Consider the following 16,808-nt stretch of genomic DNA (forward strand, 5'->3'; position numbering starts at 1 on the left):
CCCGCCAGCAAAAATTATGAGTGGTGCGTTTGGGCGTGAACGGTGCTCAGATACGAGCGGTACCAGGTTCAAACCCGTTTTCATCATTACACTTTTTTGCATTTTCTTACAACTTTTATTCAACTTTTATGATAATTTATACAGTAATAAATCTAAAATTATAAGCTTTTAAATTGATTACTAATTCTTATGATAATCCTTCTAACCATGCAGCCTTTTCTATAACATGTTATAAACTTTTTATAACATTGTACATTTATAATACGTCCATACGAAAACGAAAAAGAACAAAATAACTAAAGTAGATTAAAAAATTAATCTAAAAATAACGTTTTTATGCGTCTTAAAAAGTATAAAATAACCCTCCAGGGGTCTTGATAACCAAATAGGACAGATAAACTAGAAAAACGTGGGGCGCATCTTTACTACTTCACACGTCTGAATATATAATAACATTCTCTTCTTATTAATAACTACCTTAATTCATAATTCATGCACAATCATCTTTTCTCTTCTAAATAAAATAATACTTAAAATTGAGCACCACATTACTTTAAATGTTAAGCAAGTAGGTAGTTAACAAAAACATTGAAGCAACCTACATAAAACAATCTTTGGAGAGAATAGCAATTAAGTCTTTTCAATTTTCAATGAAATTTAAGGCAAGTGGCACGGAAATCCATTAAATTTCATTCCCAAAAAAAAGTCATACTATCACTTTCTGATCCGTTCGGTTAGAGAGACAGCATTATGAGAGACAACTTAATGCATTAGCATGAAAGCTTAGGTTTTAATATCTAAGTAGAAAGATGCGCCACACATTTTTCTAGTTCACCTGTCCTATTTGGTTATCAAGACCCCTGGAGGGTTATTTTATACTTTTTAAGACGCATAAAAACGTTATTTTTAGATTATTTGTTTAATCTACTTTATTTTCTATTTAGACTGTAACGCAACGGAGTGTATGAGTGATTTAACAATTATTATGAAAAGTTTTATCAGAAAATGGTTAAAATGTTGAAGTATATTTAGAGACAAAATAAAATAAATTTTTTAACTAAAAATATTTTGCTTTACAGCCGACCTTTCTTTTGACATTCTGGAGTTATTCATGATGATACTTACGGAGAAAGAAGCTGGTCTACCTAACAAATATATTTTTTGAGTGTTTTAATCATAGATAATAAGTTTTAAGTTTGATGTTTTATGACTATTTTCAAAGCTATATAGTTTTCTTTGTCATATATTTTAATTGTCTTATAATATTTTAGAAGTAATTTTACGATGAGTTATAATCGAAAACCATTGAATAGTTCTAATTTAAAAATAAAAAAACTCTAGAAAAAAAAAACAAATGTGTTCTTTAAGTGACGATAAACTTAAGTGTCTCTCATTTCTCAAAAGAAAAACTACAAAATGTACAAAATGTTAAAGAGTATTTTATCCCTAACTAATATAATAATACAGGGTGATTAATAAAGGACAAGTCACTTGTTTTAGTTCTTTATTCTCAATTAATCACTCTATATTATTTAAAAAATGTATAAAATATAAACGTTACCATTTAAATAGCTATTAAGTACATAAGGTTTTAAAACTTAAGGGATGGTGTTATATCATTAAGAACTATATCAATATTGGGCGACTATTTAACTGTAACTGTAAAAAAAAAGATTTATTTGATTAAGTCTTCTACTTTTTAATTAAAAATTCTCAGAGACCATCGGTGGACAAACGACTATCGATTGGTTTATGAAAAAAATTTGGAATTATATTTCAAAACATTTTTTAAATAAATTTCAACTTATTTTTTTATGCCTTAATGAGAAACGTGAAAGTTATGTTTTTCTTGTTAAATTAATTTAATGCTAATACACCATATATGGTAGTTTATTATTTTTCATCTTATGTCATCCGGTTAAGAATTATCATGTTAAAACGCCTCAAATCTAACTATGAATATTTTAGCAGGATTTCCGCATCCCTTAAATAAATGTTATCACGTAGTATAGTGTGTGGAATTTTTTTTTTTTTAACAAACAAACAAACAATATTATATGAATATTTAATAATATGCATCGTTCGCTACACTGTTTTTTGTTTCTATGTAATTTAGGTACAGCAAAAAAAAATATATATTGTTATATTATTTCACATAAGTAAATAGTAGTTTTATTAGAACAACACTATATTTACAACTGTACATTTTGGTCATAAAAATAAGTCTATATCATATGTTAATAAAATAAAAACAAGTACATTTTCCATTTACATACTTATGTTGTTTTTATCATATAGAATACAACTTGAACCGAATTAAACACCACTGTTCATCCGACTTTGGTATCGAAGACGTACTTTTGTTTTAACAAAGTGTTTGAAAAACAAAACCATCATGCAATTCAAAATTGCTGTTATCCTCTGTGCTTTGTACTTCGTGACCATGACACAAGTTAGTATAAAACATAATAATACAAATTATTATTGTACTTATGATCCTTTATAGAGCATCGGACTAAATATATTTAAAGTTAGAACGATTATTGATTTATTCAAAAAACACAAATCCCATGAAGACCAAGTTTCACCAGACGAAATCAATGAAATTTTTAAAAATATGGGCGTGCAGGATATGACAGGTTTTACATACGAAGCAGGTAATAAAGTATCTTTTAAACAGCGTTTTTCAATTTAACTCACTTGTCTTTGCTAGTTCGATTAAAATATGTTTAATGAATTTTATTTTTAAATATAGATATGAAAGACGGTCGAAAAGTGCAAAGTGTTATGGTATTTCTGGCCAAAAACAATAAGACCTTTGACCACTGGATGGTACTTACCAATAAAAAAAATATTGAAAAATTTGTTATTAATCTATTTTTTTTTAAATTTCACACACCATTTTTTACATAGATCCAAAGTTTATCAACCCACGAAGTAACAATTTACTTGAGCCTGTTCAGAAATCACGAAGAAAAAAAAGGCGATGCCGATGGTCTGGTTAACTCCGAGAAGTTTCAAAATATCATTCAAGCTTTAAGTTTAAACGACGAAGAGAAAAAAAGTTTGGCCGATTATTTCGAAGGTAATGTTGAGTAAACAAGGCAGTTAATTATATTCCTACGGTTGATAATTTATATTAATTTTCATAGGTTACAGTGCAATTAACTTCGCGGAGTTCTTATATGGCTTTTTGAAAGTAAAACCTCTAGTAAGGATTTATGGTTTTGTTAAAGGCTTGACTTAATAATAAAAACATCATTTTAATATTTGTTCATAGGGCAGAGGTCTAAACGTGAAACAGATTGTAGATCTGAACAATATTAAAGATCACAAAATAAATGCCGATTACATTCAACCTGATAAACTAACAGAGTTTATTAAAGGGTTATCTATAGTTAAGGACCAGGATGAGGAATGGGTTTTTGAACGCTTTCGTAAGAATATATTTTTGATACTATCTCGTTTGTTATTAATATTGTTCCATCTAAAGTTGGCAAACTAACTTTTTATCTGTAAGAAGCAGACTAACTAAATTAATCGGGAAATTTGTCATCTATAAACAATGAATAAATAAATTATGTTTTATTTATTAAGTTTTAAATGATATTTTCGTTTATTATGTTTTATTTATTAAGTTTTAAATGATATTTTCGTTTATTATGTTTTATATATTATTTATGAAATATTAAGATTTATTATATAATTGTGTTAATGTTTTTTAAATCTGATTCTATGTGTAATTTGAAATAAAATTAAAAATATATTCAATATTTATACTATAGAAACGGCTGCTTTTGAGCTGCAAGAGCTGATGGTTTTTTCAGCAGAATACAACCAAACGGACAATGCAGAAGTAATATTTATAGTTTTATCACGATTGCTTTTTATATTTTTTGATCAAGACGCACTCGTCCATTTATTAAATGAGTAAATTATAGGAAATCGTTCTCAAAGTCTTAATTTAGAGCTTCAACTATAGTGCATACTCATTAATACAGCAATAAGACTTGTTCATTGGCTATAGTTTGTTTTGTTGTCAGGCTATCATGGTAATTTCTTTAAAAAATCATTATATTTTTTCAATGAATATCGTTTTGCGCGAATCAAAACTTAAACTTTAAAAACGAATACAAGTCAAAATGATTGGATCTACCAAAAAATTATAATAGATTATTTGCTTTTCTATGCAAATTCGGTGTAGCATCTTGTTGTACACTACATAATCTTAAGATGTGCTACATGAATTACTTTGCTGATTTCTCAGGTTGAAACCGTCTGTAATACCATTGAGGTTAGACGAGTTTTAGCAACATTCGTTGTGTTCGATAAAGACCATGACGGCTTACTCAATGGAAATGAACTAGAGAAAATGGCACTCGAGCATTTCAGTCACCTAGACGTTAAATCTATCCTTAAAGATGGCGTTGCCGATGGTAATATTGCAAATTATAGCGTTAACCAAAACGGCTTATTTGTTTTAAACAACTATCATAGTGATCATGAGCATAGTATAAGATCTAGGCTTATGTTTCCACAATAAATATGATATTATAGTGGGCAAAATGTTGAAGTAACACTAAAGAACTAAAATATACTTTTAACTAAAAATACTTTACTTTTCAGCCGACAAGAGTCTTGACATTGTGGATTTATTCATGGTTATATATAAGGTTTATGACACTAATGTTACCAATGAGTGAACGCTAAAAAGTTGTACGAGTTTTTTCTAAATTGAATATTATACTAAATAATTTACCTACGAATATTTTTTGGGAGTGCTTTAAGTATGGGTTATAAGTTTTAAATTTAATGTTCTATTATTCATTTACACGTGTATTTTAATTATTTAATGATTTTAATAAATATACAACAATAATAATCCATATTGATAATATAAGATACGATTATTTAAGTTTGTTTATGTCAATTCATTAAACGATTAAATAAATAATGTAATTCCGTAAAAATTGTTTTGTTTTTATTTCGAAATCATTATAATTAAATCGAATTGTATAAAAACACAGCGGAAAAAAATTCAATGAACCCTGTAAGGTATCAAGTGGATCACTTTACGAAAAAACCACACTGTATAATATTATTATACTGTTTTAAACCAATATTGTGTATCACTGCGGCTAAACCTCGGATACACCTCGGATACACCTAATCTAACACGCAACGCAATGTGTGTACTGTATTTACTGATGAAATAAAACGCACGCTTATTACTCATGCAACACATTTTACAAGAGTAAATAAAACGGTGACCATTAAGTCATATGCTGCTACATCGTATGTAAATAGCCCATCTGCCCATAAGTAGCTTTAAGATAGTTTTTAAGCACTTCAAAAACATAATTTTCTATTAAAATGCACGACAGAGGTTGTGGTCAGAGGATTTCTTGAGAGGACACTCAGATTGATGAAACAGACAGCGTTTCACAAACATTAACTTTAAAGTACACAAATAATGTAATATTAGACAAGACGAATTTGGACAATAATAAAAATAATATCAAAAAGCTCAAAACGTACATAGACAAAACGAAATAATCTTCTATGCCAACTGATACAATATTTTTCATGAGATTCTTCATAAAATTGTTCGACAACAAAAGCTTTTGGATCGATAAAGAGTGGACGAATTACTACGAATAAACGAATCATTTTTAATCGAATTTTTCAATATAATGTATTTTTTTCCCAGGTCTCTAAAATTTGACAAAACAATATAACATTTTTACATTGATGCAATTTCAGGACTAAGGTGGGGGACCAGTGATAACTGTCCAAAAGCTTACATTTTAAGGTTTAATTTTTTTAGTAAAAGATTTCTAGGGTATGACCTATTAAAATATTTTTAATTCAAACTTGCAGAGTTTTGGGCCAGCCCAGAAATTGTGCCAACGACAATATAGGTATTTTATATCGCTCCAATCAAATTCCATAGACAAGTAATTGGTTAAGTTTCGTTGATTGTTTAACATTCATATTTTATGTTTTCAAAATATATTTAGCATATTGTATACATTGACAAAATCATTTTAACATATCTCATTGAGTTTTGTCACGGGTACGGTGTGGCGCAGTGGATACCGCAGCTGCCGCAAGGCGCCTGAGGTTAAGCTGCGACCGGTACCGCTTGATCCCGGATGGGTGACCACCCGGGTTTTTTGCGGCAAACCACACCAATAGGCCGACCGGTAAGGACCAAGTTAGCTATGATCCCGGTCAAAATAAGTCCACATGACATTATTATTGAGTTTTGTCGAGTACCAACGTGAAATATGTATTTCATTCTTAAGATTTGTTATTATCATACAATTTGTATTTCTTCTTTTAACAGTTTTACCTATATAACTTATTATAACTCATAAGTTATTGTGTATGCCGTCGCAGTAACTTATGAGGTATAATAACTTATATAGGTAAAACAAATTATAGTAAGTTTTATGAATGTATATTTAAATAATGCTCTAAAATGTGTATCAAATACATAGAAAGCGATTTAAATAACAAATTGACGTGGTAGACAAATATTATGAGACCATATTCGGACTTAGAGGAAATAATCCTAATAAATATATGATGTCTTTGAATTCTTTTACACTGCGAAAAAAATGATACAATTTCGAACGTACAAATTGCTGCGTTATGTTATCATCAGTAATAAATGTACTTGACAACAGAAATTAATAGCTACAATAACAATAGCATTAGGTACCAATAGTATTGTGTGTGTACAAAATATGAGCCATTACGGTATTTAAATTTTAGGTACCTAAATAACAAATTTACCGTTCAGCTCATCCAGAGGTTATAAGCTGAATAATAACACATACACTAAAACGGATAAAATGTTTTTCCATTCAAATTTTTATTATATAAGACCTCTACAATTGTGTTGGACATAGACTTCACTTCGGTTCATAGCAATTTAACAATCGTATATTTTCTTTTAGGTAGGAATATATTATATTTACTAAGCATTTGATGGCAAAATTTACTCTTGCACGCCCTGAACTCGGGAACAACTGTAATACAATACAATTTCAAATGTAGCAACCGCGGACTGATTTATTAACGTTGGTGAAAATGTGAAAATGTGTTCGACGTTGATTTTTAAATATTGATTTTAGTCGCTTACCGAACACGAAGAACACGGCTAAGTCTCAACTATAAAATTAGTACTATAACTAATCCAAACCTAACCACTTGCGAATAATCTAACCGGAAAAATTAAGTGGCAAAAAAAAATTTGGACGTTAACTAAAAATCATGAACATGCAACATGGTTATCTGGCAATTTGGTTCCTCGTCGTTTTCGTTATCCAAGGTAATATGAATTGAATTTTAAACGTTTTTCTAGTGATTTAAAAATATATGGTAATAAAATAATTTGCAAGTCGATTTAGAGAAAAGAATTAAATAGTATGAAAAAAATGATTTAGCTTACTGCACATTGGTCGACAATATTATATATTATGTCCTTGTGTTATTTTGTTTAAAAAAAACACTTAACCATAAATACTTTTGAAGTATTCTTAAAAGCAATGTTAAGGAAAAAATGTGCTTAAAATTGTATTTTGTTTTTCAGGGTAGGCACTATTTGAACTGGATTTAATTGAACTATTTATACATTTTTATATTTTATTAGGTTCTGCAATTCAGGTCACTTTATTTTCTGATTAGTTTTTTTGAATAGTTTGGGTTTGAACTTGGTTTGGCAAGGGCCGCCGCATTAATTTTCTAAACTATAGTTTTTATAGTTTAAGAAAAATAAAATTTGACCAATACGAATCTTTCTTAAAACTTATCAGTTACTATAAATAGTTTAGTTAAATCCAGTTAAAATCCACCCCACGTTCCAATCTGCCATATCCTCCCCTATTATGTATTAAGAATATTTCCATATAAATTTGTAAGTGATTCGGCTGTTTTTAAAACTTTAATTTTAGTATTTTACCACATAACAGTAAATCATTTTGGCTTATATTTTTATTTGTACTTCAATAGCCTACAAAAAAATAACAACAAATTTATCTAGTTCAAAACTAGTTTTAACCTGAATTTCAAAACATTTTTTTAAATTGACACTTATGTAAGCATAAAGTACTTTGTATAACCTATATTTTTTTATAATAAGCTCACAACTAGTATCAGTTATTGTACATTTTTTTTATACAAATAAAAAATATTAAGAAAACTTGATTTTCGTTTGTAAATTGCTTAAGACTCGAGGTGATTTTATATTACATAAAAAATATATCTACATAAATATTATTATATGAACACTATGAATGCAACCACACCCATGTATAAACAATATTATGTATACATATTTTTTCCACTGACATAGTTGATTCATTTGTATTTATTTTTATAAGACATATTTGGGTCAAAGGGGATTAAACATATGTACTTCTTAAATGTCTTTACATTAGACTGGAGACCCTAATGATTTTATCGGATCCACTTTCAAGTACCTTTTCAAATACCGATATCGTTATGGGTTGCGTTCCTAAAAAATAAGAACCGGTTTCACTTTGGTTGGGGTCTTAAGTCATTTGCTTTTTTCTTCGGCTTTAAGTTTGTTTTTAAAAATGTAAGCCAATAAACAAATTTCATTTAAATATAGATCATTCTTTATTCTAATGGGGACTGCATGCGGTCGGGTTTTATTTACGTTTTAGACCAAAAAGCCAGACAAAATGTCGACTGTTAAGATAGTAAGTTTTTGGCAATTTTACTAGGTTATCTAGGAAACAGATTTTAGATTTTTTGCTTTTTTTATGTAAAAAATTCTGGTTTCAACATTGCAATTATTATAAATTTAATTTATTTAGTTACAAGAAACTGAAATTTTTAAATGAAAATCTATTTCCTACATAACATAGTAAAGAAGCCAAAGAACACGATTCGCTTTACAAAATTAAAATTGGACCATCCTATATCGTCGACTAAAGTCAAATGTGTCTGGCTTTTTGGTCTAAAATATACCTATAAATGGCTGTTACTCATAAAAAAAAATGATTTAAATTAAAAATGATAACTTGAAGCTTATACAAATTAACCTGTAAATTAATTGAAATGGTTGGAATATATGAAAACATTTTTTTTCTTAAATATTTCCTACAGTAATTTCTTTAAAAACAGACCGGATGCAATCCCCACAAGTATAAAAGACTTTTGCAAAGTATATTATTTCCCGAATAAGCCTAGCAAGTGTAATAGTAAATACAATCATCACAACAGTCTCGTTGAGCCAAAATAATAATTATTATAAATATACATCAGCCCTAAATAAATCCCATTATGGCTTACTAGAAAAGCTCCAAATCAAAAGCAGTAGTAAACATAATTATTATATTTTATGGCAATTTATTGAAAATTATAATGTTATAATTATCGGTAAATAAAAAGTTGTTTAATTGAAGAATGCATCATGTGCGGATCAAAATTATTTCTATTTCTTTACCATACAGCATACTACTTATAATTATTTCGATTTCTTAATTTTGGATTTTGGTTTAAATCAACAAAACCGTTTACTATAGCCAAAATGTTTGTACATTTTTCTTAATTTACTATAAAAAGTATAAACATATATTTTATCGACGCGTAAGATTGAATTGAAAATCTATTCAATTGCTGTTAAAACGAAACCGTTTTTGTGTTTACTGCAGTTGTTGTCGTTGTAATTGTTCTTATTTGTACAATTTTTTCGAATACAAAAATATTTCACTGAAAAAAAAATTTGTTTTGTTCGATATACTACCAATAATTTTTAAAACATTGTTGTTTTCAAGTTGCCACAGTATTTTTTGTCCTTGAAAAATATTTTTCTGTTAGAATAAATATAAAACCAATTTTACATGTAACAGATTTACACTTAACAGTAAAAAAACTACGGTTTAAAAAAATCAAATAAAGAAAATTTATCCGCCACCTAAAAATGTCTATTGGTGATTTTCATTTTTATTTAAAACCTTTTGAAAATTGTATAATATGATTTTATCATTTTCGTTACTTCTTTAAATAATAGTTGTAAATATTTTCTTACTCAGAAGCGTCTTAAATTATTTTATTGTAAGCTAAGAGGAAAACATATTTTAGTGAGAGATATTCCATGCTATTGTTTAAACAATTACTTGTAAGTCATACACCAATGCACTAAATAAGAAATGTATCGAAAACCAAAAACAACATCTTTAAAATTGATCTAGTTATGTTATATTTTGAAGTCTACAAAGGTTACACGATTTTGATTATATGATCACTAAAATTTTTTATTAGATTTTAAAAAATTATTATCAAATAAAAACCTTAAAAAAGGATTTGATTGTCTTATAGATATCTTATTGATAAAGGCGATTTTTTGTTTTTGTACGACACGGATGAAGATATAAGACAATTGGCTTGGCTTAAAGTTATTTTTCTAAGAAAGGTATTACATTTTATATTTTAACAGCTTGTGTACGAGTCCGCAACACCACGGGATACATTTTTATGCCTCGTTTTGCAGAGCACTGTCCGCTCCTTTTTTTCCGCCTCGATTCTGAAGCCTTGATACCATTCAAAATATTTTTCGTTGCTAACCCAAAATAAACACTTGGTTTGTGACAATGGTAACCACGGTACTCGAATGGTAGGTGATGATTAATTTTATGTTGTGGCCAAAAGTTTTTTAGTAGTATTTTAATAATTGGCCTTAATGGATTTATTAGACGTTCACTTGGCTAGTTATTTTGAATCAATTCATTAACCATTAATTTAAGTTTGTTCGTTGTGAAAACAACACATAATTAAAAAACTTTAAAATCTCCTCCCCATCCTCATCCCTACCACAACCCTATGCTCGACCTCATCCTTGACCTCATCCTCATCCTAGACCTTATCCTCATCCCCATTTCCACCCTCATCCATATAACCACCCCTACCCTAACCCATCCTTCATCTCTAACTCACCCCCTAACTCTCACCCTATCTGTCAGCCCCTATTTTTCACCCCTATCTCCTCCCCTTATCTCTCATCTCTCTTATCTTATTAGATAAATCAGCTGATTTTTGTCGTTATGGTAACCGGTGTCGGTGTCGATTTTTTCCGGTTGTGTTCTAAAGTAAAAACTGTATCTATTATCTCTTATCTTTCTTATCTCTCTAATCTAAACAGATAAATCAGCTGTTATTTTTCGTTATGATAACCGGTGTCGGTGTCAATTATCCGTGTGTGTGCCATAGCAATTTTTTCAGCTATTCATAATACATATATTATTTTTTGAAATATTAAAAACACATCCTCAACCATTCAAGGATATTTTTGAAACTGATAACCGTTTTTTTTAATTAGAAAAACACCTTTTTATGAATAAAAGGTAAATTTTAAATTTGATACAAAATTCAAATTCGAACTCGCTTGACTTTAAAATTTGGAGAGATAATAATTTCGATTGCCTTGTTTGAGAATACTCATAGAATTTGATAGACTATGATTTTAACGATATGAAAACAGTAAATTGAAGACATTTTATTCTCCGAATAACTGGCTTGCAAGCTTTAAAGTCAGTATAGCGCAACAAACAAAAGACGTTAAAGTATATTAAAGCCTGTTTAAAAAAATGTACTTACCTAGCTACGAATTATTTACTTGATTTATGTTAGAAAAAAAACAACATGAAACCAAAATCCAAATTTATGAAGTACATTACTAATTAAAATAATTCCGTAAAGTCTTCGGTAACCAATAAGTATTATAATATTACAACGTATTACAGGGTTTCGATTGTATGATCCAAATGTTTCCTATGAAGTATTTCTTCTAGAAGAACAAGCAAAATATGAGCAAATAACTGATAACAAAATTACTGAAATTGTAGATCTTGCAATGGCTAAAAAAAATTTTCCGAAAATAAACCGTATGGCCGTTGTTTTTATTTATTTTTAACCATTTTTTATATGTTTCGTTTGTATTTATGTTTTTGTTCACTATGGAATGTTATATGATATGTATTTACATATATAAATAACACGATGAACACTTGATCGTGAGCTACTCCATATCTTATAGGGTTTAATAAGAAATTTGATTTTTTTGACATTTTCATGTCTTAGCCCTGGCACATAACCGAAAAAAGTGTTATTTACTTAGTGTTACCAAAAAAGCGCAACCACACGGAGATGGGGTTGGGAGTGAGAAAGGGGATGGGATGGGGATAAAGATGGGATTGAGGGTGGGAATAGGGATGGGGTGGTTAATGGGGTTGGGGTTGGGGTGGAAGATAGGGGTAGGAGATAGGGGGTAAGATATAGGAGATAAGAGATATGTTGTACGTTAGACGTTCAAATTAGAATTAAATGATAAATTAAAAATAGTTTAAGGGCCCAAATTCTCTATGAATTGTTTTAAGTTAGATATTAAACACTACAATATTAGCCAGGAACTTGATGTTTTAATATACCAGCTTGTTACTGCTTCTTAATATACTATATCATTATCTATGTCCTATGATTCCACCACTACTCTAAGTTTATTCGGTACTTCAGCGAGACATGAAAATGCTCTTTCGTGGTTTTTGAAACTTTTTGTTTCAAAAGTTGCTATGAAAAAAACTAAGTTGGGAGGGGAGTGAAAGCAAAAAAAAAATTATGAAAAATTGTAGATCGCATTATACAAAAACATTATAAAACAAAAAAAATTAAATTTCTTATTAAACCCTATGAGATATTGAGTGGTTCACGATAAAATGATCCCTCTGTATATATATGAATATATATTATAAAGTTTGCTTTCATAATGAACTGCTGAAGAACAGTAAACGCTGATAATATAATTTTTGTAAGATAAAATATTAATAATTCCTTATATTTCAATAGGTAAAGAAATCGTCATGTTTTTTCATAGTGCAAATTTTGACGTGAAACGCGCTAGTACCATGATATTCAAACATTATGAATATCGGCGACAATTGCCACAAATATTTCACAGCCAGGATGAAGATCCAGAAATAAATGATTTAGACGAAGTCAAAAAAGTCGTGTAAGCAATAATTATGTAAAAATGTACTTGTACGGCATAAATAATACCACAACCGTTTTACAAGTTATAATAATAATAATTTTCGTTCCCACACAGTTATTGATACTCGCTGCCAAATTATATATGTAAAAAACTACATTCACAAATACTATCTTGACCTATTTTTTTCACATTTAACGTTTGAGTATTCCCTTCAAATTGGGCCCAGCCCCACACTCTATATCGCTTGCATTCCACATTGTTTCTACAAAAGTTGCGGTTTCAGTTGGACCAAAGTTCTAATAAAAAACATTAATGATTACACGAATAGTGCCACCATAATTATTTACCCATCATCGTATAAATACCTGTGTTTTTCTAAAGTGGCTGCACTGAAAATCGCAGCCCTTGTAGAATCAATGTTTTAATGAAATGGCTCCTCTGTATAATTTTATGAGTCAGGATCTCATGCGCAATCATGTGTGTTATTGTGTAGATATTAACGATGGAAGAAATACAGATTTTGAATCTAAGTAGTTGTATCTACATTGCAGCCAAATCTGTTCTATGCCTCATTCAGAAAGGTTCATGTTTATGTTTCATTCAGTAACTGGCCAAGTGTTAAGCAATACAAATAAAAGAGCAGCGTTGCTTATGAAAATAGGAGTGAAGTGAAGTTATGAACTAAAGAAATAGCAGACTTGACCACAATGTAGATACTACACTACTTTGATAGGCTGACTTTTTTGGAACGGGGTCTGAAACAAGGCCTTTTTTCACTGTTAGAATTTTGTTGGAGATACTCAGTTCTAAAAGAGAATAACCAGCGCAGAAACCTAAACAGTTTTTCTATAACTAGAAAATAACAATATTTGTTCATTATGCTGTATAGGCACAAGTTAGGTATAATAATAAGAGCTATAATTTATGTATGTGAATACTATATAATATTCATGTTTTATAATGATACCTATTGTTTTTCAGGAGTTGTTCTATATTGTTTAGTGATTCAGATTTGTATACACCTAATGATCGTTACGTATACACGCAATTGATAAATACCAATGGTAGCGAGTATAACTTTAAGAAGACCGTCAAATACTTTTTTTTCATGATAAAATGTTTACTCATAAAGTACGGAACGTTTGACGGTCTTGTTGTGGTCTTGGACGGAAAAGGCTTCAATAGAGGTCACATTAAACCATTCGTGCAAAGTGTACTTCTAGGCAGAACTTTATTGCATCTCATACAAGTACGTACAATACATAGTGTAAAAATATATAGAGCTGTAACACCGTGTAATGTTCTGTACGCAGCAACAAAGTAATCAAGTAGGCGACAGCGTGACCAGTTTAAATGAAAAATACATACTTTTTTACATAAGTTGTTAAACACTGCACAGTATAATCACATATCAGATAAAACCAGATGGCGCACTTCCTATTCAAGCAATGTAATTCCCTAAAAATATAAACAATCAAAACTCTCCTCAAATACGTGTTAACACTGATAGAAAAAAAAGACTTTATGAGAAATTATTGTTTCATAAATACGCATCACTGAATTTATTGACTGTTATTGTTGAATGCCGTAGTGGGCATGTGTGACGAAGTGCACCATCCGGTTTTGTCTAATATACGCACAGATATCTATATACTAAAATCGTGAAAAATGGCCGAGTGCAGGTTGGACACTTGACTGGAACAAAAATCCTAAAACGCGGTTGGTACCGCCGAACGCCCTATGGCCCGAGTGCGCGCCTTCTTCTTATATATTCTATCTTTTAAGTTTTATATCGATTACTTATCGTTTGACTATTATTAAAATCATTCGTTTATTTCCATCACTAATTAACTCATGGATTATTATGTATTTTACATTATTGTTTGATTTTAAAAGAATGCTCCACCGTTGCGGATAAAAAAAGTTTACATTGTGAATACAAATGACTTCGTAAATATAGTATATTCAGCCGCCTCCAGGTTGGCGTTATATGAAGATTTTCGTCAAAAGGTAAGCTTCGAATTAGTAATTAAATGAGAGTTTCATCACAGAATGAACAGAAGAGAAGATGTCGGCCATTATTTTATCTCGATATAAAAGAGCCAATGTAAATTTGTATAGTTTCTTTTCTTTTTATTCTGTGTTTTTATAACTAATAATATTTTATCATAAGTATGAATAATGTAATATTGCATTAACGGTAGATTGTACTTTGCGATGAAAAAAATTCGGAACGGGTTTTCGATCATGTCCCCAGAGAAATTATGCCTGCTGAATATCCGGGAGGGAAAGGGCCAAGCCATACAGTCCAAGCCGGTAACTATAATAAGGGTGTTTTATAATTATTCAAAATACTTGAAATACTTGATTATTTTAAAATATTTGATTTTCAGCAAGAACATATGAGCTTATGCGAAATTTACATAATAAATATAGATCATACGCTGATAATGCACCATCATCAAGTAGCCCAACGGGCCCTAAAGCCCCAAATTCGAATTCGAAAGCCGGTCCAAGTGGCCAGTCCGTCACCGGAGAGGATTGAGGATTTATTTGTATTAGAGTTAAAATTATAGTAATTATATCGGTAATAGTACCATCAGTTAGCCAACTTAAATTGTATAATTTTTATAACAATAAGCTAAGTAATGATTACTAAAGACTACAAGTAATATTTTTAAACAATTAACAGTAGAGCAAATAAAAAATAAATAACTAATTATTGTATTCTTTTAGCGATAATTATGATTTAAGTTTCGATGCGATAGCTCAGAAAATAATAGTTTTATAATTATGAGTTTTCGTTTGTGTTTAAATTCACGATAAATTGTTTTCCTAAATATGGTTTTATTGTTTTTTTTTTTTAACAACTATCCTGTGAATGTAACAGTAAAGTAGCAATGAATTCTGCACATAAAATATTATTAATAAACACAAACGATGCATGCAAGTACATGTTTTATACTTACATTCTTTTTTATAATTGCATATTAGGGCGTTTATTTTAAAAACTAGCTAAAAACAATTTTCACAAACAACAAATAATTTCTTTAGATGGGTGGTTTTAAGACCAAGATTTTCTCAACACATTTTGAATATTAGTTATAATCGTTATTTGATATTCAATAATAGTTTTACATATCGTATAATACATTGTGTCCACTTAAAAAAAAGTTTTCAAAATGTTATGAAGATGGTTTTGAAACTAGATTCTTAATTTTGCGTGTATGACAATATTTATATTTGTTTATAGTAATATTTGCTGAAGATGCAAATAAAACGGTGTGACCAACATGATTTGTCCAAAAAATGAAATAGAAGGGGTTGCACTTTAAGTAATGAATGATGATGTATGGATTAAAACGCCAAATACAAACGAACGTTTGGAGCATCCCCTGCGAAATTTTTCTTGACACTTCTTTTTTATCATTTCTTATAATATCTTTGGTTAACAAAAAAAAAAATAATAATAATCTCAGCTTTCTGAAAAAGAGTTGGGGGTAGTTCTTCCAAAAAATGATAACGCGTGATAAGAAATAAATGTTACATAACCTATAAAATCTGTAATACTACAGATAGTACCAATATCGATTTTACCAAAAACCCGCCAAGAAAAATTTCGTATTTTAATATCAAAAACATTGCCTTTAGTTAGGTTCTTATCTGTATTGCAAATTGTAGTTAGACCTTTATCAATTATCTATACACTGTGCACACACGTGTATACACTATACACGTTAAATTATATAATGTTAAATTCATAATAAATTACATTATATTATAGTAT

General features: G+C 29.4%; 2 protein-coding genes across 3 annotated transcripts; both read left to right on the forward strand.

Moving 5' to 3' along the window:
- Nucleotides 1–2,235: 2,235 nt before the first annotated feature.
- Nucleotides 2,236–4,754, forward strand: LOC126842523 (uncharacterized). The gene is made up of 8 exons (XM_050579533.1): nt 2,236–2,452; nt 2,507–2,657; nt 2,756–2,832; nt 2,914–3,085; nt 3,153–3,211; nt 3,281–3,437; nt 3,786–3,856; nt 4,627–4,754. The coding sequence occupies exons 1-8, from the start codon at nt 2,396–2,398 to the stop codon at nt 4,708–4,710; spliced, it is 828 nt and encodes a 275-aa protein (XP_050435490.1). The 5' UTR covers nt 2,236–2,395; the 3' UTR covers nt 4,711–4,754.
- A 2,402-nt stretch (nt 4,755–7,156) lies between these two features.
- Nucleotides 7,157–15,744, forward strand: LOC126842524 (uncharacterized). Of its 2 annotated transcripts, XM_050579534.1 has the most exons (7): nt 7,157–7,339; nt 11,778–11,918; nt 12,877–13,039; nt 14,003–14,270; nt 14,918–15,031; nt 15,226–15,337; nt 15,415–15,744. In XM_050579534.1, exons 1-7 carry the CDS (start codon nt 7,282–7,284, stop codon nt 15,564–15,566), a joined length of 1,008 nt encoding a protein of 335 aa, XP_050435491.1. In that variant the 5' UTR covers nt 7,157–7,281; the 3' UTR covers nt 15,567–15,744. The 2 variants fall into 2 exon arrangements, with proteins under 2 accessions (XP_050435491.1, XP_050435492.1); XM_050579535.1 differs by lacking the exon at nt 11,778–11,918.
- Nucleotides 15,745–16,808: the final 1,064 nt, after the last annotated feature.

The sequence above is a fragment of the Adelges cooleyi genome, unplaced genomic scaffold (assembly GCF_023614345.1).
Source record: "Adelges cooleyi isolate 19-005CV unplaced genomic scaffold, UGA_ACOO_1.1 ACOO_flye_CR_arks_rails_tigmint_CR_PRNA_539, whole genome shotgun sequence".
Classification (NCBI taxonomy): Eukaryota; Metazoa; Arthropoda; class Insecta; order Hemiptera; family Adelgidae; genus Adelges; species Adelges cooleyi.